Here is a 25,983-nt window from a genome sequence, read left to right as displayed (position 1 = left end):
CTTAAATCCATGCAACCTAAATTTGTACTACAAATACAATTTTTGAGATTTTCAAGCTACCTAAACCTCCCAGCTTAAGATTCCAAACAAGCCCACAAAACGCTCCCTAATAGTTTTTAGTGGGTAACAAATTACTGAACCACTATATACAGATATATATGTGGGATGAAATTTGAAAAATCAAATTAACCCCTAATTTTTTCATTTCCTCCTTCCTTTCTCTCTAGATTTGGTTTCTCTATACACTACATGTATGTTGCATGGTTTCTGTATCAATATTATTGGGCACGTTTTATGATTTGTGATGAGATCACCTCTGTTATACGTACATACATGTATGTTGCATGTTAGTTAAGTAGTGGTAATTTACATTCCTATCGAATCACTGAGGTAGAACACATAAATAAATATAGCATTCTCTATTGGAAATAAAAAAATAAATATGGACCAAGACCTATTCTGCATATAAATTAAAGGAAAAAATCTAAAAACACAAAGGCAACACAACCTCAATAAAGAAAAAAGAAAAATATTTCCTGACCTAATATTTAAAATATGGAACACCATGCTTCACATAACGAGTACGAAATGTAAAACATAATGGCAAACATCTTGGCTGTAAAATATATAAAGGCAACAATAATGCAATAACTCAAGTACCTCAAAACATAACAATTAAGAACACAAACATGAAATTGATTCCCAACAAAAGTTTAGAGTTTCACATCCATCAAACTATAATCTTCTCACAATATTTATTCATATACATTTACAAACGTTGAAGGTTTAAAGTGATACAAATTCTAAAGTTGACCATCGTAAATAGATATTTTCTGAAAAAAAAGAAAAACCATAGCTCCAATATTAGTTGAATAGGCACAGAAAAGAAGCACAAAGTAGCAACCCTTTGTTTAGTGGTTTTGTCGATGAAAGGGTTGTTATATTTGAAATTGACTTAGTCTGGAAGAGTTCCTGGGTCATCCACAGTGAGAGATGCACCGTTTTCAGCATTTGTAAGATTTAGAATCATCGGAGCTGCCTTCAAAGCCCTGATTGAAATACCAATTAGGCATATATTATTCGATTACAAATCAACCAATGCCTGTTTTTCATTTCTTATATTATAACACGCATGATCTATTTTTAAACTTTAAGGATAAGATTTACAATTATATATTTAGCCAATGGAGATTATTTATCATCATACCATTCTTGGGGAGTTTGGTATTGGGAAGCAATATTATTGCCCAAGCTGGATAAAAGCATTTCAGTATGTATAATCCCAGGATCCAATGCTACAATTGTCATTCCATTGGGTAACTCTTTTGCTATTGATTTGCTTAATCCTTCAATTCCCCACTTTGAGCTACAGTATGGTGAAACCTAAAGCCCATAATAATACACACTCAAAAGAGAACCACTTTAACAATACTAATAAAATATTATAAGTGTTTGGATGAAAGAGTATATATTACATATAATTGCGTTGGATATATATAAAGTGTTTTGATGAAAGGGTATACTAATAAAAATAAAGAAGAAGTTAATTGAACAATGAATTACCAAGGGAACTCCCATTCTTCCAAATATAGAACTGATATTGACAATGATGCCTTTATTTTTAGGAAGCAAAAGAGGAATGAAGTGGCGTAATATATTAGCTGTCCCTTTTATATTTGTGTCAATCACATCATCAAACTCTTCTCTGCTAATCTCCCAAATCTTTGCTTTCACATTGATCATTGCAGCATTGTTCACTGTGTGTATATATATAAAAACTCGTTACTTCAAACTAAATTGAAACATAGGAAAAAAAATATTAAAAAAATAACTATTTATAAAGAAACATGTATATACCAATGATATCAGGAACTCCAATTTTCTCTACGATAATTTCTAGCGTTTCTTTAACTTTATCGTCCAACTTCTGGAAAATAAAAATATTCTCACACATGGAAAAATGTAAAAAACAAAAAATAAAGCTTGTAGACAAAATAAGAAAACAAAAGAAAGAAGGAAATGATTTGAATATAAATACCACGTCAAGATTGAGGAGTAAGTGGTTGTATGGAGGGATGTTGGAGAAGATGGGTTGAAGTAAATCCAACTTGGTTTGGTTGCGAGAACAGCCAATGATAGTGTGGCCACGTTTTGCTAATTCCAAAGCCAAGGCTCTTCCCAAACCTTGGCTCACACCTGTTATTAGGATCTTCTTCCCTGAATTTTCTTCTGCCATATTACTTTTTTGCTACTCACCAATTCGACTCAATTAGTTCTTGCAAGCAACCCAACGCTATATACACGAAACACAAACCCTTCTTGGAATTCTCCAACGCTTTTATAATATTGATTACAATATTTTTTATCCCATACCGAGGTTGGATCATCATTTAAACTAAAATGCAATATTTTATCGAGAGAAAAAGACAGAGAGAACGTGTAGGTGATGTAAGATTAGATGTGGAAGAACCATGAAAATGTGAAACCTGACAAAATTTAATTTCGATCCATCTACTGTCCACGTTTTTTCCTTTTAAATGCTAAGTCAAATTTACTCCAAATCAAATTGCATATCAATAGAGTTATATCTCACTATTTCATTTCGGGGCTATACAGTTCTATTTTTATACGAAAATCATTGATTATCATTGTACGTATTAGTAATGTTTATGACATTTTGATTTTGGACGCAAAATGTGACCACCCCATTTTTTTAGATCTAAGCTAGGCTTATTACTTAAAAAGAAATAACGTACACTACTACAAAACTAATGTTACTTGACGTTTAAAAACTGTAAAAGTTTATTTAAGGTTTTTAAAAGTGTCAAGTATTCCAGTTTCAAGAATAAAGAATGTATACTTGACTGTTTTTAAGCGTCAAGTAAGTCTAGTTTACTTAACAGGTAAAAAGCGTCGAGTATATGAGGTTACTTAACGCTTTTTACTTGTCAAGTAATCCAATGTAAAAAATATGAGTGATTTTGTTTAACAGATTTTAAGTGTTAAGTAGAGTTATACTTGACAATTTATAAATGTCAAGTATATGAGATTTTTTGACATTTTTTGTATGTCAAGAATGTGTGTTACTCTTGACACGTTTTGCAAGTCAAGTTTTTTTTTTAAAAAAAGTTATATATTTTAAAATATCTTCTTAATGTTTCATGCACCTGTTTTGAAGTCGAACGTATATAAGTAAAGCAAGTGAGTACACGTACAAATGTGCTAAAGTACACACTAGTTGAACAATTGAATGAACTAAACTTTTTCCATCAAAGAACTTAATAATATTTTAACATATATATCAATGGAACCATATACATACATGTAGTTAGCCTAACTTTTCTAACAAGAGCAGCCTAAACTTTCCACCTAAACTTTCTATCTATGTGTAGCCTAACTATAGGTGTATCAAAAAAAATATCAACTAAACTAATTCACCTAGATATATCCAAGTATATCAACAAAATATCACACCTATATATATCCAGTATCAATAAAAACTTGTCTATCTAACCCAAAATATATATAATTCACCATAAAATTGAATGTGGTCACCCAAAAAAATAGCAAGCTTCATGCACACTTCATCCAACTCGAATTGACTATATGAACTTTTTGTATCAATTTGATATGAAACAAGAAATATTTAAGTTAGCATAAAATCCAATGTGACGACCCAAAAAATTAGCAAGCTTCATGCACACTTCATTCAACTCGAATTGACTATATGAACTCATTGTATCAATCTGATATGAAACAGAAAATATTAAAGTTAATTCTTTGATTACTTAAATTGTAGAAAATAATTCAAATAATCATTTAAACATAACATACTGAATCTGTGACTTACTATGCTCCTATTAGTGATTATATCTCTCATGTATCTCATCACATAGTACCCACATTCAAGTACTCCAACTTGCAAAAGACACTGTAAATACATAACTTACCAAAAATATATATTTAATGGTGCAAATAGCTCATATACCATATGCTTTTTATTAACGAATAAATATGTTTACAATTTACCTTCACTGTTTTCCATATTGGCTATTTTCAATTTGATTGAATATTTTTCTAAGAGCGAAAGATAGTAATAGCCTTATTTGCGAGAAACAACTACACTTTAGCTATGAAGTTAACTTTAAGACGGAAAACATCATATACTAAAAAAGTTTAGTTACGTGTCAGTTACGTATCTAATGTCTACTTTTGATGCTGTTCGAAGTGAGTCAATATAATAAATTGTCTCATCGTATGCGCTAATAGCTAGAAGTGCCCAATGAACACTACAACAATTCAAAGTAATCCAACATCATAACTTAAATTTTTGAGGCATTGAAACCAAACAGACCAAAGTATTTGCACTAAATGTGTGATGTAACCTCAGACAATTCATAAAACCAAGTTGTAGATATAACTTGAACTTATTCAATCATAAAATGAAGAACAAAGCTGGAGAAACTCGGCATTTGTAATGGAATTGAGAAAATTCAATCTGAATCAACAAAAAAAAAAAAAACAAACAAACATAAGAATGAAAATAAGTAGAACTCAACTTTGATTGATCACACAAAACTCAACTTTGATCAAAATTCAGTCTTCTTCTTTCCACCATGATTGATCACACAAAACTCAACTTTGATCTAAATAAGCAGAACAATGGCCAAGTAAAGGAAACAGAACAATTCAAACAGAAAATTGAAACTGAATGAGCAAAAAAAAAACAGTAGAATGAAGGAGGGTTTAGATCAGCAAACAGAAACTACAACATAATGCCTTTCCACCATGATTTATCACACAAAACTCAACTTTGATCAAAAGAAGCAGATTATCTGTTATGAATATGGTTTCCAGCAGATTATTGGTTATCAAAATAACCATATTATTGGTTATAGATCAGCAAACAGAAAATTAACTAAAATTCACCATTCGAGCTATGAATATGGTGTCCACTTCCACTTTGCCTACTTGATCATGATTCATTATAATTGTATCAAATACTAACTCAAGATTTCTATGGAGACAAGTTGTATGATGACCATTAAAAACACAAAACAAACTAATCTCTCTACTTCTCTACCTCAGTTTTTGTTCAACTTGTTGGATGATTTTGATGATCGTTCTAGATAACCCTTGTTTTGGTTCATCTTGTTAATAGAAAGTCTAGAAAAACACATAAACCAGGTCTCTACTAAAAAGAAAAAAGAAATAGAAAAATCTACCCTTGTCGTCCCATTACTGTGTAGATCAATAAACAGTGGCCTCCTTATAAGTCAACTTATTGTAAATATTTACGCAGGGGGCTCAAAATATATGTAGTTCAGTAGTTGTATCAACTAACAGCCAGACATCTCTTTTTTTTTGTTTAATTTGAACTTTGTATGAACAAAATTTGATGTTTAAAGCTTACTTCGCAAGTGTATTATATCTCTCGTAATGAACCAAACTTTAGATAAGAGGCAAACAAATAGTAGCCTTGTTCAGACTTTTATCGAAGATGGAAAAGCCAAGGGGAGTGCGGGAGGTCGACTTGAGAAATTTAACAGTTGGAAGTTCTAATATTGTTAAAATATTTAACAGGTGGAAGTTCAAAATATCACCTCACAAATGATAAGGGGTCCTACAAGAAGACTTCAACAGATGTTATGAAAGTAGACCTCTCCTCCCCCCTCCCCCCTCCACATTGCCTTAACATACTCTAAAATCTTAAGATTCAATTCAAAATAACACATCAAAGTAGAATTCAATTCAAAGTATCCTAAGATTCAATGCAAAGTAAATTTCATATAATAGTTGTTTGCTATATAAATATCTACACATTTTAGCACATCATATTATATTGAAAGACAACTCACATGTAGAAGTCCCCATTGGGAGAAAAATGGGGATTTTCGTGCAGCATTGTACATGGCTGCAAAGAAACAGCTCATGTGTCTTGATAAATGTTAAAAAGAAAATGAATGGTTAGAAGTTCTAAAATGAACCATCATTGTCTTCACTGCCTTACACACACTTTCTTTGCAAAAAAAATTCCATCTTCTTCTCTTCTGTCCACCTTCACACCAACCTTCCAATGATATAATCTTTGTCAACCAAAATACATTCACTTCTAAACCTCAAACATTAAAACCAAACCAACCAAACAAAAAAATTCAAACCTGGGCCCAGTAACATATCAAGGTAAGATTCAATTCAAAGTATCGTAAGATTTAATTGAGAGTAAAATTCAAACCTCACACCAGTTTCTTCCCATCTATCTAGCTTAATTATTTTATTTCCTAAAGAAACATAACATGAACAAACCTAAACAAAGCAATACAATTTAATGAATTTATTAGTATATTTTATTACTTACCCGGGATTAAAAGGAGCCATAACAAGTTGATTTGGTTTTGAAGCCATTAATCTACTACATAGATTGCGAGCTCTAACTTTTTGTGTTTTGTGACTAACCAATATAAGGGATGGGTCCACGAATATGTAATTTGAAACATCTTGTGAATGCAAATACTTAACAAAGATGGAAAAGTCAATAAAGGAACACTTATATAAAAAGTCTAGAGTTGAAGAATGAGTACTTACGCCATGTATGCCACCAATGTGAAAGTATTGACTTTTAGCATGTTACAGAAATCAATAATATCTTCACAGAGAATACAAGTCTTCCTATCGATACCAAACAATGAGATTGGTAGTTGGTAACGAATGCTTGAATCTTTCTCCATCACTTTTTTAGCAAATCTTAGTAGTGCCTTCAAAGGTAGTGACAGGTTGATATTAGACTCACAAGTATCTTCTTTTTCATTAGAAACCTAAGAAAGTGATAAACCCACATTCACCTCATGGTCTCACAAGAATGTAAACATTTAATATAAACATGATTTAATACAACAATTTAAAGATCAAGAAGAAGAAGACAAGAGGGAACAATAAGTTATTAATTTTAACACCGAGTTCCAAAATTTTAACATCTAATATAAACATGATTTAATACAAAAAATACCTCGATAGCATCCTTATGTTCATCATCCACATTCACCTCCTCCATAACCACCTTTGTTGTGACATTCATTTTCTCCTCTTGCGGTTTTTTTTATGTTGAATATCATACTCTAATCTTGGTCTAGAGCAAGAACCATGCGTAGACGTTGATGTAGATTGTGTTGTTAGGTAAATACTCTCTAATTCTTGAACTCACAAACAGAGTTTTTCATTCTCTTCGCTAAGCTTCTCAATGTCGTCACTTCGTTTCTTTGAGCATTTTGTTGTATGAAATTACGCAGTTGGGGTGACAAACCCACCAACTCCACGTACACGTCCATTGCGCTCGTTTGTACCCAAAGCTTGTGCCAAAACATCATTTGGAGATGGTTCTTTGTCCACATAAATCCTTGAGATCTCATCTTACAAATGTAAAAAAAAAACATTAAAGCTTTAATTGATAAAACTTAAAAACATTACATAATGAAAAATTGTAATATGTCTTACTATACGATTCACAATTTCTTGAATGTCTTCGTTCTCATATTCTCCCTTCTTATCTACACGAGCCTTTTTCCACATGCTTACTCGATCAATATCACTTTCTTCCAAAAGGGTTATTTTTCTGCATTTTAATATATACAATGCATTAGATTGCTTAAGAAGCAAACATAAACTATTTCTTACCAATTCCTCTCAAAGATTAGCATAACCTTTTCTTGAAAGACGATGGTTATACTTATTCTTCTTCCTTCTCTCTTGTTGAACTTTCCTTTTGTCTTACACAAATATAACATTGTATTGGATTTTTATAAAGTTTATGAACAAATATTTACAATCTAAATATCTAAATAAATGCATTGATACCTCAAAATGTGGACAAAGTCTGGATCTAACAAATTCTTGCTAGTATCCTTGGTTAATGTAAGAATACATATCTGGGGGCCGTCTCAAAAGTTCAAGTTCATTCTTGAACGACTAGATATGCTTCTTCGTGAACCAATGCTTGAATTGACGGAATGTTGTCCCTCTAGTCTTAAGAACACTCTTTCTAGATCTACTATCAATTAGAAATGCAGCTTGAGATTGAATTTCAGTTAGTGTCACATTGTCAATTGAAATAAACTTGTACAAAAACTATAAGCAATTTTACCTCAACTATGGTATAGGTCTTGTCCTTCAATTCAGTAGGCACATCGCACTACTACAAAAACAGACTCTCTTGACGTTTTTAAACTGTCAAGAATCACTATTCTTGACGGTTTTAAAACCGTCCTTGAAGCCAGTGTCAAAAAAGCCAAAGTTCTTGACGGTTAATAAAAACGTCAAGAATATTGAACGTTGATGTTTTATAAACATCAAGTATACAATGTTCATGACAGTTAAAAACCGTCAAGAGTATGAATGTTTATGACAACTTAAAACAGTCAAGAGTATAAATGTTAATGACATTTAATAACCGTCAAGAAATTGATTGTTTATGACGTTGGAAAACCGTCAAGGATGCACTTGTTTATGACATTTTAAAACTGTCAAGTATGTTATGAATTTATCTTTTTAAAAATATTGTAATTCAATTATATTTTTGTTCCTGTTATTCAATGATTCTATTTTAACACAAAACTAGTACACATATAAATAAGAACTTTCATATATAACAATAACATAGATAACATTTTTACAAAGAAACTAAGTACACGAAACCTATCGAATTTTCCCAAAGGGATAAATACAAGTAAATTAGAAACTAAACCTTGGTAATAAATGAGACCACCCAGTGGTTGGATGCGAACTTTCGAGACCTTTGACATCGTTCTAAGTTGAGTCATTTCTTTTTAAGCCACAACACTGGCCATTTTTTCGACATTCTGGGACAGAACCAAAAAACTAAGTCTAGGGCATCACCGTTCGGCTTTTGTGGGCAAAAAACATTAATATTGCTCAAAATGAGACCACCCAGTGGTTGGATGCGAACTTTCGAGAACTTTGACGCCGTTCTAAGTTGGGTCGTTTCTTTCTAGGCCATGACACTAGCCCTTTTTTCGACGTTTTGGGACGGAACCAAAAAACTGAGTCTGGGGAGTCACCGTTTGGCTTTTGTGGGCAAAAAATTTTAATATTGCTCAAAATGAGACCACCCAGTGGTTCGATGCGAACTTTCGAGACCTTTGACACCGTTTTAAGTTGGGTCGTTTCTTTCTAGGCCACAACGGTGACCCTTTTTTCGACGTTTTGGGATGGAAACAAAAAAGTGTGTCTGAGGCATCACCATTCGACTTTTGTTGGCAAAAAACTTTAATATTACTCCAAATGAGACCACCCATTGGTTGGATGCGAACTTTCAAGACCTTTGACACCGTTCTAAGTTGGGTCGTTTCTTTCTAGGCCACAACGGTGGCCCTTTTTTCGACGTTTTGGGACGGAACCAAAAAACTGAGTCTGGGGCATCACCGTTCGGCTTTTGTGGGCAAAACACTTTAATATTGCTCCAAATGAGACCACACAATGGTTGGATGCAAACTTTCAAGACCTTTAACACCGTTCTAAGTTGAGTCGTTTCTTTCTAGGCCACAACGGTGGCCCTTTTTTCGACGTTTTGGGACTAAACCAAAAAATTGAGTCTGTGGCATCACCGTTCAGCTTTTGTGGGCGAAAAACTTTAATATTGCTCAAAATGAGACCACCCAGTGGTTGGATGCGAACTTTTGAGACCTTTGACACCGTTCTAAGTTGGGTCGTTTCTTTCTAGGCCATAGCGATGACCCTTTTTTCAACGTTTTAGGACAGAACCAAAAAACTGAGTTTGGGGCATCACCGTTCGGCTTTTGTGAGCAAAAAACTTTAATATTTCTCAAAATGAGACCACCGAGTGGTTGGATGCAAACTTTTGAGACCTTTGATACCGTTCTAAGTTGGGTCGTTTCTTTCTAGGCCAAAACATTTGTCATTTTTTCAATGTTTTGGAACAAAACCCAAAACTTGAGTCTGGAGCATCAGTGTTCGGCTTTTATGAACAAATAAACTTTAATATTGCTCAAAATGAGACCACCCAGTAGTTACTTTCAAAGAGATGAAGATCAAATTGATAAATAAGATGTGAAGATGAAGATAAATAATCAAACATCAAATGAAAGTGATGAAGAAGAAAATATGAGAAGGGAAAATAAAATAAAACAAAGCCAAGAACAAAATGTAAATATTGTGATAGTCCACTATATCTGTCTATCTGAGAAAAATAAATAACTATTATTGTCGGCCATTCATTGTTTTTCTTATTAACTCTAATAGCTTCTTGTAACAAATCATCAGAGAAAAGAAAAAATAAAAAGAGGATGAGGAGGTGGAAGTGGAAGTGGAAGTGGAAGTGGAAGGGGAGCAAAATCAAGAAGATAATAGGAGTGAAGAAATTATGTTTACAATAAAATAAAAAAAACAAAAGGGAAAACTAGTTGTTGATGATGACGATGAAGTGGAAGAATAGATTGACGGTGATAGTAGTGAAGACAAAAGGGAAAACTAGTTGATGATGACGATGAAGTGGAAGAATAGATTGACAATGATAGTAGTGAAGATGATGCATAAGAAGAAACGGAAACTAAAGGAAAAGGAAAGAAACAGGGGACTAAACAAAACCAAAGGTTTCAAACACGCTATATGGAGACAACCGATCTCAAAATAAGAAGAAACAAACAAGAAGAACAAAGAAGAATTTCAACTCAATACCTTGATTTTCTCCATCCTCTTACCTACACATTTCTCAATAGTTATAAAAGTAATTTATACTCTTTGTAAAGTTAAAAGTTTGACTTTTAACTTTTGAACATTTCTTTGTTTTATACTTCAGTACTTTGTAAGTTTCTTTCAAACTCTTTACTAAATCTGATCTTGGTGCTTACAAACTATTTTCTATTTTAATTTTAGGGTCTCAAATAAACAGAAATAGAATACTATTTTTATCTATCTCAGATAGACAGTGATAGTACACTATTAATGTCTATTTGAAACAGACAACGATAGATCATACTGGTTTTCAAGTTTAAATTCTTAGATAGACAAAGATAGAATATTATCATTGTCTATCACTTAACATACTATATGATCATGTAGAATGTAGAATAAAATCATTTAGATTTAATAACACGATCATTTAGATTTAATTGGAATAAGGTCGTTTAGATTTAGTTAGAAAATCGTTAAGATGTAACTACATGATCATTTAAGTTGTATTACAAGATCGCTCAAATTGTTTAGATTTATTCACATGATCGCTTTGATGTTATTCGTTTGTATGTAATAACTAAATCGTTTATTAAACTATATGATCGTTTAAGATATACAACTACATGATCATTTAGATTCAACTATACAATCGTTTAATTTAGATGTTATTAGAAGATCGTTTAGTTGTAATTACAAGATCGTTTAGATGCAATTACAAGATTGTTTTTACTTCACTATACGATCATTTAACATATATTAAAGATCATGTAGATTATAACATGATCATTTAGGTTATTACAAGATCGTTTAGACCTATCGTTTATAAAAATGTGTGGACGGGTTAATAACAAGTTATTTGACAAGTTAAAAACACGTGAATTGACCGTTTTTCCCCTTTGGTACAAAAGACCTAAATTCTAACTGTTATCTTCATTTCCGCTCACTATATTTCAAATTTGTACTTTCTTTATGCTTTTACTCTCAAATGTTTCATATTTCCTTAAACTTTTCTTTCATTCTCGAGAGGTATTTTTGTGAAATGCTGATTTTTTTGTTCATTATTTATGTACTGCCTATTTTTTTTTAACATATTATGCTTTGTCTTCATTATATTTTGTACACTAATATTTTGTGTTAAAATAAGCTAAAAATAGGTTTTTTTTTTCGTTTATTTTTTTTATCTACGCATGTATGTTTAATATATATGTTATGTATGGTTAGTGTTTGGATTAAACGATCTGTTGTGCAACGTAAACATTATCATAACCTAGACTAAGCAATCGTTTAGGGTTTGAAGTTTACATTTTACTTTTAGGGTTTTCTAAACAATCGTCCACGTAATTGAAATATTCTATTGTCAATGTTTTTAGGATGGTTGTACCTGAGAGAAATACTTTTCTGCCACTGTTTCATGTCAAGTCCACAAGATTGATATTGTTATTAAGGAGAAACTGATCAAGGAGCAATTGAAAATGTTAAAAAAAATATTTGTGTGGACATGATCTTCAATGGTCAGTTGATCCATCATTTCTTGCTTAGAGGAGCTACCTAAATAAGGCGAGCCACATAAAATGTCTTTTTCTATTGTGGGAAAGAAAGTTTGTTTCACCCAAAGAGAATTCAACTTGGTAACGATTTGTGGCCAATCGGTGTAATAATTTATAAAGATTATAACGGTGAGCAGCTATAAAACTTCATATTTGGACCAAGGGTTTGGAAAGAAAAGGAAAAAAATGTGCTTGAACGTTGAGGAAGCTTTCAAATAGTTTGATTTTACAACTGATGAAGATGTTGTGAAGGTTGCCTTGGCCCTCTTTATCAAAACTATGATAGTGGGGAAGGACAAACGGTTCAATATGTGTATTTTTGGGTGAGTTAACGACCAAGAGGTTTTAAAAAATTATGATTGGTCAATCTTCTTCTACTCTCATTTGGTTTGAAATTTGAAGACAATTATATTGAGATTTATGTCCTAAAACTTGTAGATTATAAATATAATTTATTGACCGTTGTTAATAAAGTGTTATTATTGTAATAATTGTTATTGATTATATTATTTGTTTTGTCTTAATAACCCAAATCCAATAAACTAACATCCTAAGCTGTTTAATGAGTTTTGAACATTATGTAGAGACATACAGAGATTAATAATCAAGATTAGCTTAAATGGTATATAGTATAGGGATAAGGCTGGGTACCTTATCTTGGTAACACTGTGGATACGACTCACTTTGTATTTGATACAAACACAATGACCCAACGTGTTCGTGTAGTTGACATGCGAGTGAAGGTATCCTATGCAATGAGTTTACATAAGACCGGACCACGAAATAGTAATCACTAGATGTAACTCCGTTAACTAGTTAGGTTTCTATTTTATTAGTATGACCTAGGTAACCTAGTCTTAATCTTAAGTGTATTATGAATTCCTGTTTGCGAGGAATTGTCTTTTGCTTTGTATGGATGAGAGTGGTCAGATCGTCGACTCAATAAGCTTATCATTTTGGGGACAAGATCGAGTGAGGAGCTAGGAACATAATTATAAAATATGAAATTCACTTCTTTCCTACTTTAGAGTAAGTAGATGAGTGTTTTCTTAAATAGTGTCTTCAGGACTTGAGCAAATGACCCTACCCTCTCTATGACACGAGAGAGGTTTCTGTTTATTGGTAGGACCATAAACAGGTTGTTCATTAGAGTGGCATTGGTACATAAGGATTAGAGATAACCTAGGGGTAAAACGGTAATTTGACCCAGCTGGTGTTACGAAGACTCGTGAAAGACTAACTTACTATTATTGATCTATATCCATGGACACAGAAATATATTTACAGTGAGAAGAGTTCAACTGTAAGTTTTTAGTGGAATGTACACACAGATAACAAATATTGATTAATGTGATTAATGAATTTAGCTAATTAATCTTAGATCGTTGTAGGTTCTGATCTGTAGGTCCATTAGGTCCTTTTCCTAGCTCATAAAGGATAATGAGATTTATTTATATTGGCTGTAATTTGAAATGTTCAAAATTAATTTGGAAACTAGTTTAATGTATAATGATACATTATAATATAAAAGTTTATCAAACTTTATTGTATAAATTTAATTTTGGATATAATTCAAAATTAATTTATGAAAGATAAAATATTTGAATGAGTTCAAATATTAATTTAATGTAAATGAGATTTATATTAAAATTATTGGTTACGAGAGAAATATATATTTAAATATGATTCAAATTTAACTTAAGTTAAATATAAGCTATTTAATTTAATTATTAATTAATAGATGCAGTGAAAGAGAAAAAATATTGAAAATTGATTATTTGTAGCATGAAGAAAAATAGTGAAAAAAAAAAAAAAAACAGTTCTACGTTCCACACAAAGGAGGATGAGAGAAAGGGGTGTGCAAACCCAAACGCCCCAAAATGAGAGAAAGGGGACCCAAGCTAATTTTATATTTGGAAACCTACAAATAATTAAAGAGGCAATAGCTCGTCGCCATGCTTCGCTGCATCATTCAATAATTTATCCAATATGGAAACATCATCATCATAATTGAGTTAATCACACTGGTGCTTACGTGACTACCAGAACCCAATACAATAGCTACCACATCACAACATTGGATTTTTTAAACCCTTCATTTCTCGTCTCTTATCTTTCCCTCGTTTTGCTCAATCCACCACGTTCTTTTGCCGCTTTCCACCAATCAAAGGTATGCTCGACAGGGAGTAGCTGCGGGCGAAAGTTGGTGGTATCCAATTTTTTTTTTTTCTTTTGAAGATATGGAGGATGGAGATCGAATTGAAGAAGGTAGCTCCAGACTGCTGCCGGGTAGTAGCGTTACTGGCAGCAGTAATGATTACAGGTGGGTTGATGGAAGTGAAGTGGACTCCGAGTTGCCTCCATGGTCGCTGTTTGAAGATAGGGACAGCGTGGAAGCATCTGGATCTATCAGACGGAGGTTGATTAAGAAACCCAAGAGAGTTGATTCTTTTGATGTTGAAGCAATGGAGATTGCCGGTGCCAACCCTCACCATTTAAAGGTAATATCTAATTCTTTTCTAAATTTCCTTTGGAATTATGTATAATTTGATCGTTGTGGGTATGCAAATTTATGTGCTTCGCTGAATCCTGGTATCCTTTTGTGTTTCTTCTTTGGCTACCATCAAGATAATCCACATCGTAACACTACGTCCACATCTCTGGTTGAAAATTTCAGTTTCCGCAATCCACTCGCACGCACTAACACCTATGATGAGGAGTACCGAGATAAAGAAAATGTATACGTTCATTGGTTTCTTCGTTTAGTTTTGAATAAAAATGTCGTTTTAAGACTGTGTTCATTGGAAGCTGTGGATATTTGTGAACTTGCTTGGTGCTAAACAGGGCAAACAACAATACCTCCGTATGTTACCAAGTGCTAACAAAATAACTTGTATGTGAACAAATTGCACTGTAGCTGAAAGGGAAAAAGAAGATGGACATAAGCTAAAGATCTTCCACTGAATTATTTTATCTTCAAGCAGGATGTTTCCATGTGGCAAACCATTGCTATAGCATTTCAAACACTTGGTGTTGTATATGGTGACATGGGTACAAGTCCATTATACGTTTTTGCTGATGTATTCACCAAGGTGCATATTGAGGAAGATGTTGATGTCTTGGGGGCTCTTTCCTTAGTGATTTACACAATTGCTCTTATTCCTTTGGCAAAATATGTTTTTGTTGTGCTAAGAGCCAATGACAATGGTGAAGGTATGAGCTCAGCCATACTTTGTACCCCTTGGTATACTTCCTTATCATAACTTATTTTCTCCAATGACAATGACAATGTAGGAGGGACATTCGCATTGTATTCGCTTATCTGTAGATATGCCAAAGTTAACTTGCTGCCAAACCGTCAGCCAGCTGATGAACATATCTCAAGTTTTAAGCTTAAACTACCCACTCCAGAGTTGGAAAGGGCCTTGAATATTAAAGAGATTCTGGAGAAAAGATCATCCTTGAAAACTCTTATACTGCTGTTGGTTCTGATGGGGACTTCAATGGTTATTGGGGATGGTATTCTGACTCCGGCAATATCAGGTCTTGATGATTGACATCTCTTTTTTCCTTCACGTAATAAACCAGAAATTTCTTTTATCGAAAGCTACACAATTAACCATGAAAAGAGATTTTTTTAAGCATCCTGTCTAATTAATGCGCCAACTGGGAAAAAGTATCGTGCATGAATAAAAGGTTTCTTTTACCATCTGACACAACTAAAAAGTTGGTGAGATTTTTACTTTAGTGGTTGTATTATGGCTTTAGCTCAACTCCATTGAGTGTTAATATTTTTTTTGTCAAAATAATGTTAAGAGTACAATTGTTGTGGTAAACTAGATTTTCACAGTGGTTAACTGATGTAAGGCCCTGGTCAAATTTTAGAATCTTGAGGATGCTAAGATCTTTCATTTGGGCCTTAGCATAAGGGGAGTATAAGTATAACGTCTTCTGTTACTTTGTCATTCCAAATTTCTCTGGTGATTAAGTTCTAACATTGTGAAGAAGCTGTAGAAAAATGATAGACCCCCTATTGTATTACAAAATAGTAGGAGGAAAAAGAAGGGAAATACACGTGCGAACGAGGGGGAGAGTATTAGGAAAAAGGGCCACATGAAGATAATCTCTTGGAACACTAGGGGTTTAAATGACATCACAAAAAGAGCAGCATTGAAGAAATTCATAAAAAATCATGATCTGGATGTTGTCTTGATACAAGAATAAAAAATGGAAGTCATTAATTCTGTCATTATAAAATCAATATGGAGCTCTAGAGACATTAGCTGGGAATTTGTGGAATCATTAGGTGCCTCTGGAGGAATTTTAACAATGTGTGGGACAGCAGTATAATTTCTGTTATACAGGTGATTAAAGTCATCAATTCCTTGTCATTAAAATGTCTCTCCCTAAGTAATCAGATCTTCTGAATAACTAATGTTTATGGACCCTGCAGATATAGTGAAAAAAAACTGATTTGGCCAGAATTGTTAGCCCCTTACATCATGCTCAGCTGAGGCATGGTGTTTAGGTGGAGATTTTAACATTACAAGATGGGCTCATGAAAGATCCCCTTTCGGCAGAAACACAAGAAGCATGCATCATTTTAATAAATTCATTGCAGCAGTTAATCTCACGGAATTACCCCTACAGAATGGGAGGTTCACTTGGTCAAGGGATGGTAGTCCCCCTTCCAGATCATTGCTTGATAGGTTCTTTATAAACAAAGATTGGGATGACTTTCTTGAAAACTCCCGGGTCTCTCGCAAAACCCGCATCTTCTCAGACCATTTCCCCATTTTATTAGAAGCTGTTGCCATCATCTGGGGTCCCTCTCCCTTTCGGTTTTGCAACAGCTAGCTGTTGTCCAATGAGTGCAACCTTTTAATTGAAGAAACAGTACCCAACTTCACTCACCATGGATGGGCTGGTTTTATTCTACACGAGCAATGGAGAAAGATAAAGGTAGCTGTTAAAATTTGGCATTCCACTAAGCAGGCCAAGCTTAAAGAAAAAGAAAAATCTCTCCTTGCGGAGCTGGAAATTTGTGACGCTATAGCAGATTCGATAGGCGTAAATGAGGACGAGTGCGTATTCAAATCAGCATTACAAGCAGAATTACTCAGTATTTACCATCTTGAAGAGCGCAACCTTATTCAGAAAAGCAAGCTTAATTGGCTATCGTTTGGGGATGAATATTCTGGGTTTTTCCACCGTTTTCTGAATGCAAAGAAGAGGAAAAATTTAATTTCAGAATTGAAAGATACTAATGGGGTGATGACAGCTTCTTCTAGTGATATAGAAAGGATAGTGTTGAGCTTCTTTGGTAGTCTTTATACTAAAATCCCAGCTAATAGATTCATCCCTCTCATCATTGATTGGCCTTGTATCACTCAAGCTCAGAATGCTGCACTAACTTCCCAGTTTCCAACAGAAATATTTTTGGCAGTAAAAGCACTTGGCAGGAACAAAGCCCCAGGGCCCGACGGTTTTACCGTGGAATTCCTCATCAAGCATTGACCTATTTTCAAAGATACTTTTGAAGCCTTGTTGAAAGATTTTCACAGCAATGGTAGATTGAATGCTTGTATCAAAGAAAATTTCATTTGCCTTGTACAGAAAAAGGAATTGGCCTTGGAAATGAAAGATTTTCGCCCAATCAGTCTCACTACCCTATCTTATAAGGTAGTAGCTAAAGTCCTAGCAGAACGGTTAAAATCTGTAATGGACTCAATCATCAGCCCTTACCAAAGTGCTTTTATAGAAGGAAGACAAATACTTGACCCTATATTAATTGCTAATGAGGCTGTAGAAGATTATAGGGCAAAAAAGAAAATGGGTTGGATCTTGAAGCTTGACCTTGAAAAGGCCTTTGATCGAGTGGACTGGAACTTCCTTGAGAAGGTTTTACACCAGAAAAAATTCAGCGCCAAATGGACTGCTTGGATGATAGGTTGCTTAAAGAACCCTAAATTCTCAATATTCATTAATGGGAAACCAAGGGGCCGCATTATAGCTTCAAGAGGCATCCGCCAAGGGAACCCCCTTTCTCCCTTTCTTTTCCTTCTAGTAAGTGAAGTTTTAGTAGCAATCATCAATAATCTTCACTTTAATGGGCAATATGAGGGTTTTCTTGTGGGTAAGGATTCAATCCATCTTCCCCTACTCCAATTTTCTGATGACACCCTACTTTTTTGCATGTATGATGATCAAATGCTTCTCAAGTTGAAGGATGCCATTAGACTTTTTGAATGGTGTTTGGGGCAGAAGATTAACTGGGAGAAATCAGCTCTTAGTGGTGTAAATCTAAATGATGATGAATTGTTTCAAACAGCAGCCCGACTTGGTTGCAAGGCAGAAAAATTACCTATTCTCTACTTAGGTCTCCCCCTAGGAGGCTACCCTCGGCGAAGGGATTTTTGGCAGCCAGTTATTGATAGAATTCATAAGAAATTAGACAAATGGAAGCGCTTTAATATCTCTAGAGGAGAATGGCAAACTTTATGCAATGCTGTCTTGGCCAGCCTCCTAACTTACTATCTGTCCTTGTTCCTTATTCCAGCTCATGTGTCAACTTCATTGGAAAAAATCATGAGGAGCTTCTTTTGGGAAGGATTTGCAGGTGGCAAGATCAATCATCTAGTAAAATGGAACTTGGTTTCCCTTCCTTTAAAAGATGGAGGTCTCAGTCTAGGGGGCATTAAAACCCAAAATTCAGCTTTGCTTGCTAAGTGGGGCTGAAGATATTCTAAGGAAGATTTAGCTTTATGGAGGAAAATTATTTGTTGTATCCATGGCAAAGATACGTTTGATTGGTTCACTTTGGGAAAATCTGGAAATAGCCTAAGGAGCCCTTGGGTTAACATTTCTAGAATGTGGAGGCTAGTGGAGCATTTAGCTCACCTTAAACTTGGCAGTGGCAGCAGAATTGGTTTTTGGACAGATTTCTGGGTCGGTCCCTCTACTCTAAAGGAACTTTTTCCTTCGCTTTTCAGAATTGCTTTATTACCACAAGGCTCAGTTGTTGATCATTGGGATCATTCTACCCTCTCTTGGTCCCTCTCATTTAGAAGAAGCTTGCAAGAAGAGGAAATAGTAGCCTTTGGTTCCTTATTAGCTCTTCTTGCACCAGAAAAAGTGTTTGATTTTGATGACTCGAATGTTTGGTCAATTGGACAGCAAGGTAGATTCCCTGTTAAATCTCTCTCAGCCCACTTAAATTCTGCCTCCCCAATGGATAAAAAACTCTTCAAAGCCTTATGGAAATCAAGCTGCCCTCGGCGAGTGGACATTCTGATGTGGATCATGCTTTTCGGGTCCCTAAATTGTGCAGAAATTCTTTAAAAGAAATCCCCAAGCAGATGCCTCCAGCCTTCAGTTTGCCCTCTCTGTATGAATGCTAATGAGTCATTGCTTCATCTCTTCCTACTTTGCCCCTTTTCCTCTGTTTGTTGGAATAGTTTCTTCTCCATCTTTGATATTGCTTGGGTATTCGACGCCTCCCTCAGCTCCTCAGTGCTTAAGCTATTGGAGGGTCCGCCTCTTCCTTATAAGCCTCGGCTGATTTGGTTAAATCTATTAAAATCTCTTTTAGCGGAATTGTGGTTTGAACGTAAGCAGCGGATTTTTCAAGACAAGAAAAGATCAAGCCTAAAAATTTTCAATTAAGTGCAATGTAATGCAGCAGCTTGGTGCTCTCTAAACAAGATGTTTGCAAATTACTCCACACAAGACCTTTGTCTCAATTGGGCAGTTTTTCTATCTCAGTCAGTTTCCTAGGACTACTTCTCAGTAGTATCTTAGTTGTACTAATAAGGCTCACCTGTTTTTTGGCCTTTTTTCTTTTCTAGTTTACAATGATTTTTTAGTTTTATTGTATTGGCTGGATCCTACTCTTATTGTAATAGGTCGGATTTTGTTCTCATTGTTGCAATAGGCTAGTTTTAATGGGATATGATATTTTGGTGCTAAGGGGGTGTCAACCTAGTTCAGATGTCCGGGTGCACCTTCTTAGTTGTACTAATAATACCTAACGACCCAATCCCCAAAAACATTCTCTACTTATACACCCTTCACAATGGGCCCTGAGGTGTTATTCTCTCTTTGGCATTGGGTATTCCCCATTTTACCCCTTCTTTTATATATGTGCAGAATTGGGGGTCTCACATATACCTTGCTTTTAAAGTGAAATTTGATTAGTTTTTTTGTTGGACAAAGGACATTCGTTAGGCCTCCTATCAAACCTGTTTACAAGAGGAAGGGTAGGAGGGGAATTTCCAACCTGACGAAAGGTAAGGAGAAGTCTTTCTTAATATGGGTGTCAGGGATTGTTGGTATCTATATATGTTTTGTTTTAGGGTTAATTATCTTGAATAGTGTGATGAACAATAGTTCTTTGGTGGAGAGTACAACCCTCTTATTCGCCTGTGTTATCCTTGTAATCTTTTGTGCTTGTTAATTGGAATCCATTCCCCCGTTCTTGTGTGTTTTTTTAGCTGTGTTCTGCTTCGTACTAGTTTGTGTTCTTGCAGCATTCGATTATCATTATTGACTGAACATTGGAAGGTGTTAAAATGTAATATTTTTAATATTCTTTCAATTTTGTACTACAGTGATGTCGGCTGTGAGTGGTTTGCAGGGACAAATAAAGTCTTTCGATACAAGTTAGTACCTTTACTTTCTTTCTTAGTCATGTACAATCATTGTTCATTAAGATTTTATTCTGTATGGCTCAAAATTCAAATGAACATTTAAATTATGATTTGGTGTCGATTAGAGTCAATCTGAAGAAATATGTGGCTATAATGCGAAATTGCCATGTACTTTTGATGAGAGGTGCTACGTGATAAATTGTTAGATATAATGTTAAATTTACCTTTACCCATAAGTTTAAACTTTTGACATGGTACTAGAGTAGGAAATCTTGTGTTTTCAAACTCCTGCAATATTATTCCTTCACAATTAATATTGATCTCCCTTGATGGGTCTTTTATATATTTCAATCCTACAAGTGAAGAGAAGTGTTAGATATATTATTAAATTTACCTCCACCCTTAAGCTTAACCTTTTGAGTCAATTGGTTATTTAACATACATCGAAGTTGCCTAAATGACCTATAAGCGTACTGAAATTTCACGTAACATTATAGAGCTAGAAGTTTGAATATGCCCTCATAATTTCCCTTGTTTTCAGATGCTGTGGTTATTGTTTCAATCATCATCCTTGTGGCCTTGTTCAGCATTCAGAAATTTGGAACTGGGAAAGTAGGATTTTTATTTGCTCCTGTGCTTGCTTTGTGGTTTTTTAGTCTGGGATCTATTGGAATTTACAATGTAGTGAAGTATGATCTCACCGTTGTAAGGGCTCTCAATCCCACTTATATTTATTTATTCTTCAAGAAAAATTCAAATAATGCATGGTCAGCACTTGGTGGTTGTGTTTTGTGCGTAACAGGTATGACTTACTTTCTTCTACTCTCTTGTGAGCAACGTCTGGTGTCTTTGTTTTCTTTACCAGCTTTCATCGATTCGTTATTATCCAGCAACTTGTTGTCTGGGATTGTTTTTAATGTACTAACTTAAGATGGAGTTCTTTTTTCTTTTTTTTTTTTCTATATTATTTTTTTTTTATTTTTGTATTAATGTTCATACATACTGTTAATCAAGGGTAATCCAAGGGTTCGATATCGATATTAAATATTTTTTGATATCCAACATCTTTTATAAATGCTCGTAAAAGACAATTTATCATATATTTAGTTTACGAGCATTTAGTATTTCTATTACTAATAACAACATTCATAATTTAGTTTTGGAGTAAAAAAAAACTTAATTATTAATCTAAATAAATTTTATAAATTTTGCAACTTTTACAAATATCTGTTGATATTGATATTTTATCGATATCCGTAAAATTAAAATCTCGATATCGACATCGATATTTTAATCCTTGCTCGTAATAGATAAAAAATGTTTCATAATGTCATTTTAGGAGCTGAAGCAATGTTCGCTGATCTAGGTCATTTCACTGTGCCGGCCATACAGGTAACCTCCACTCACCCATCCTGACTAACAGAAAACTACGCTACACAAACATGCAAAAAGAAGATATGAGAAATAGAAAATGGAGCTGCTTAATTTTTCCCTTTGAAAGATTACTTAATAAATGTGTATCGATGGAAGAAACTTAAGTTTGTTTATTTATTGGACAGATTGCCTTCACATTTGTTGTTTTCCCCTGCCTTCTCTTGGCATACATGGGCCAGGCTGCGTACCTTATGAAACATCCAGATTCTGCAGCAAGAATATTTTATGATTCTGTGCCAGGTGATAATTGCCAATGTGAAAGAATCCATTCACTTCAATCCATTTATTTGGCTTGCTTTGTTTCTGGAAAGTTCTCGTTTTAACTAGCCTTCTTTGGTATCACTGGTTTCGAACAAACAGCAAGCCTTTTTTGGCCGGTCTTTGTGACAGCAACACTTGCTGCTATGATTGCAAGCCAAGCAATGATATCTGCAACCTTTTCTTGTGTCAAGCAATCTATGGCTCTTGGATGCTTTCCGAGAATGAAGATAGTTCATACCTCTAAGAGACGAATGGGTCAAATTTACATCCCTGTGATTAATTGGTTTCTGATGATTATGTGCATATTTGTCGTCGCAATATTTCAAAGGACTACAGACATTGCCAATGCTTATGGTTATTTCCCATTCTCTCCATTCTTTTTTCTCTCTTGTGGCACTACATATGCTTTGCATTTTTATCGGAGTTTCCTGCTGCATTATAATCTATAATCATCCGATGCCCTTCATTGTAACCATAAGGTAGGCTATTAAGCCTCCAACAACCAGAACTTCTGTAAGGAGAGGAAAGAAAGGGAAATAAATAGTGACTGAGTTATAGGAGAGCGAAAGTACTTTAACATAAGAAAGTGTGGCGTGATCTTTTGGCTAAGTATTAAAATGTTGGGAGTTACGGCCTTGTGGATGATCTATGTTGTGATGGTAACTTGTACAGTTCTTCTAGGGGGGGCATTTTCAATGAACTTTACCATCCGTAGGGATTGATGTCCACACAGTATTGATAATTTCCAAATCAACACTTGGAATATTTTTGTTAAATATGCACGACAAATTTGGTTCGTTATTGGTCCATGATGGTAATCTATACTTCATATGAAATTCTTATCTCTAAATCAGATATACTTACATTCTATCCATTATTTTGGAGAAATGATACCTTCATTCTGTGGATTCTGCTTAAACTGTTTTGTTTTGTTTTTCAAATATAAAATGTATTTTCTCCTCTTTTATCTGATAAGGGTAAGTAGTCACTTTTGCGTGACTCATCGATTTCGGTTTCAAGAATTGGCAATGCTAATTACTTCGTGTTAACTGTTATAGGTATTGCAGAAGTTGGTGTGATGCTGGTGAGCACTGTCCTTGTGACTCTAGTAATGCTTCTAATCTGGCAGACAAATTTGTTTCTTGCGTTGTGTTTCCCACTTGTGTTTGGGTCGGTGGAATTTATCTACTTAACTGCAGTTCTATCAAAAATCAGAGAGGGTGGTTGGTTGCCACTTGCTTTTGCTTCTGTCTTCCTCTCTGTGATGTACACGTGGAACTATGGGAGTGTGTTGAAGTATCAAAGTGAGGTGAGAGACAAGATATCAACGGATTTCTTGCTTGAACTGGGTTCTACACTTGGTACTGTAAGAATTCCAGGAATTGGGCTTCTCTACAATGATCTTGTCCAAGGCATTCCAGCAATTTTTGGGCAGTTTCTTCTTACCCTTCCTGCCATCCACTCCACCATTGTGTTTGTGTGCATTAAATATGTTCCAATCCCCGTGGTTCCGCAAGAGGAAAGGTTTTTGTTTAGGAGGGTTGGCCCAAAAGATTACCATATGTTCCGTTGCATTGCGAGATATGGTTACAAGGATGTGCGGAAGGAAGATCACCAAGCGTTTGAGCAACTTCTGATGGAAAGCCTTGAGAAGTTCTTAAGAAAGGAGTCTCAAGATCTTGCCCTTGAGAGCAATTTGAATGAGTTAGAATTGGATAATATTTCAGAGAGGTCGCAGGGTTTTTCATCTCCACGTGTTGCTGATGTTAACGAGGAACTGAGAATTCCATTGATAGAACAAGAAAGAACTGTGGGTCCAGAGGAAGCTTTTGGGGTTCAGTTGCCATCCAGCGTTATGGCATCAGATGATGATCCTAGTTTGGAGTATGAGCTATCAGCGCTTCGGGAAGCCATGGATTCAGGGTTTACGTATCTAATGGCGCAAGGAGATGTCCGAGCAAAGAAAAACTCATTTTTTGTTAAGAAGCTTATTATAAACTATTTCTATGCATTCCTAAGGAGGAATTGTAGGGGTGGTGCAGCAACAATGCGAGTTCCTCACATGAACATCATGCAAGTTGGTATGACTTACATGGTTTGATGAAACATTATTATTCTTAAACCCCATAGTTTGGAAAATATTTAGAGTTGGTTAGGATAAATAAAGCAGTAAGTTTAGTTTTTATCTTATTTATCAACCACCTACTTTTTATGAGGTTAGTTGTGCTTGTAACCTATAGTTTTCAATGGCTTGTTTAGATATTCATTATGCTATAGTTTTTTAGTACCACAATGTAATAGTTCTAGCAATACAAATTTTTATCGATTTAGAAAATTCGGCTACAACTTTTTTACTCAATAAAGATTGGGTTGGGTTGTGCTCTCTAAATTATGGGGAAACAATTGTATGGATGACTCAGCTTCTAAAACCCAAGTTTTAAAAGTAAAGTTTTATAAAATTTTGCTTGCATCATCTTGTAAGTGAAATTACCATATTGATATGTGGTGTTTGCATGTCGGAACTCAACGCTCGCTTCTTTTGTTTTTCCTATTTTGTGATTATTAATGTAAGTTGTATGAATAGAAAACTAGAACGAGGCTACTTGATAGATTTTTAGAGATAAACATTATCTTAACGGATTGGGTCATACCTCCGATGTTACTTTTAAGAAATTAAAGTGCCCAAAGCAAGTTTACTCTTTGTATACATTAGTGGGATAAAATCATTGAATTTTGATACTATTCTGTTGGCCTTTGGACCAGAGCAATGATTAATAGGGATAGTTAGGGGCATTCATATTTTGTAGCCAAAGGTGAAGTTCTTGGGTTTATTAAAGATGAACAATTGGTAATGCATTCCCTAAGTATGTTTTCATTAATAAAAAGTAAAAGTTGATGAGTTGAAGATGATCAAATACCTTCCTACTTTTAACCATAAATGTGTTGTGTAAGGATCAAAAGATGTTGCTTTAAGGACTTTGCTAACGCCTTATGAGAAAGAAATCAAAGTCCTTGGGGTCCAAGGGAAGTATGGTTGCAAGGTTGAAAATTAAGGGATTATGACAGAGGGCACCACCAGGAGTAGAGCATGTGACTTAATTTGATTCAACATGGAAAAACTTACTACGTCTAGACATACTAAAGAGTGATAGACTAAAAGCTCTTTTTTGATTCTATGGGTGGTGGTGCATTGTCTTTTTCAGTTGGTGGAGTGATTTTCTAGTTAATTTCAAGAGACTTCAACCTGCTAACTAGGTATGCGAAGGTACCCCTTTGTGACCACTTCTTAGAGGGACTATGACCACTTAGTTTAAGGAAGTTTGAGACAATTATAGGTTTATGATGACCCATTACAATGATGCATTTAAACATTCAACCTTGGTTGACTT

General features: G+C 34.5%; 2 protein-coding genes across 2 annotated transcripts; one reads left to right on the top strand and one right to left on the bottom strand.

Annotated features, from left to right (window-relative positions):
- Positions 1 to 675: 675 nt before the first annotated feature.
- Positions 676 to 2,399, bottom strand: LOC101211754 (NADPH-dependent pterin aldehyde reductase). Its single transcript, XM_004142249.2, has 5 exons — positions 2,039 to 2,399; positions 1,858 to 1,927; positions 1,564 to 1,757; positions 1,208 to 1,383; positions 676 to 1,049 (listed from the first exon to the last, which is right to left on the bottom strand). The coding sequence occupies exons 1-5, from the start codon at positions 2,234 to 2,236 to the stop codon at positions 956 to 958; spliced, it is 732 nt and encodes a 243-aa protein (XP_004142297.1). The 5' UTR covers positions 2,237 to 2,399; the 3' UTR covers positions 676 to 955.
- An 11,804-nt stretch (positions 2,400 to 14,203) lies between these two features.
- On the top strand, positions 14,204 to 24,983 carry LOC101202804 (putative potassium transporter 12). The gene is made up of 9 exons (XM_011656200.2): positions 14,204 to 14,752; positions 15,236 to 15,464; positions 15,546 to 15,794; positions 20,861 to 20,911; positions 21,441 to 21,701; positions 22,239 to 22,291; positions 22,459 to 22,573; positions 22,694 to 22,948; positions 23,653 to 24,983. Exons 1-9 carry the CDS (start codon positions 14,492 to 14,494, stop codon positions 24,693 to 24,695), a joined length of 2,517 nt encoding a protein of 838 aa, XP_011654502.1. The 5' UTR covers positions 14,204 to 14,491; the 3' UTR covers positions 24,696 to 24,983.
- The last annotated feature ends 1,000 nt before the right edge of the window (positions 24,984 to 25,983 follow it).

This window comes from Cucumis sativus, chromosome 5 (assembly GCF_000004075.3).
Source record: "Cucumis sativus cultivar 9930 chromosome 5, Cucumber_9930_V3, whole genome shotgun sequence".
Classification (NCBI taxonomy): Eukaryota; Viridiplantae; Streptophyta; class Magnoliopsida; order Cucurbitales; family Cucurbitaceae; genus Cucumis; species Cucumis sativus.
The sequence above is the reverse complement of the archived record's forward strand: the minus strand, read 5'-3'. Positions and strand labels throughout refer to the sequence as shown.

What these genes read in the sequence shown, in the direction of transcription:
- LOC101211754 (XM_004142249.2), bottom strand. Translation starts at nt 2,236, where the DNA reads ATGGCAGAAGAAAATTCAGGGAAGAAGATCCTAATAACAGGTGTGAGC. An exon ending in TGGAGTTCCTGATATCATTG is followed by an intron (nt 1,758 to 1,857) that starts GTATATACATGT and finishes ATATACACACAG; the next exon opens with TGAACAATGCTGCAATGATC. An exon ending in GAAGAATGGGAGTTCCCTTG is followed by an intron (nt 1,384 to 1,563) that starts GTAATTCATTGT and finishes TATGGGCTTTAG; the next exon opens with GTTTCACCATACTGTAGCTC.
- LOC101202804 (XM_011656200.2), top strand. Translation starts at nt 14,492, where the DNA reads ATGGAGGATGGAGATCGAATTGAAGAAGGTAGCTCCAGACTGCTGCCG. An exon ending in TTGTGTTTTGTGCGTAACAG is followed by an intron (nt 21,702 to 22,238) that starts GTATGACTTACT and finishes ATGTCATTTTAG; the next exon opens with GAGCTGAAGCAATGTTCGCT. An exon ending in ATTTTATGATTCTGTGCCAG is followed by an intron (nt 22,574 to 22,693) that starts GTGATAATTGCC and finishes TCGAACAAACAG; the next exon opens with CAAGCCTTTTTTGGCCGGTC.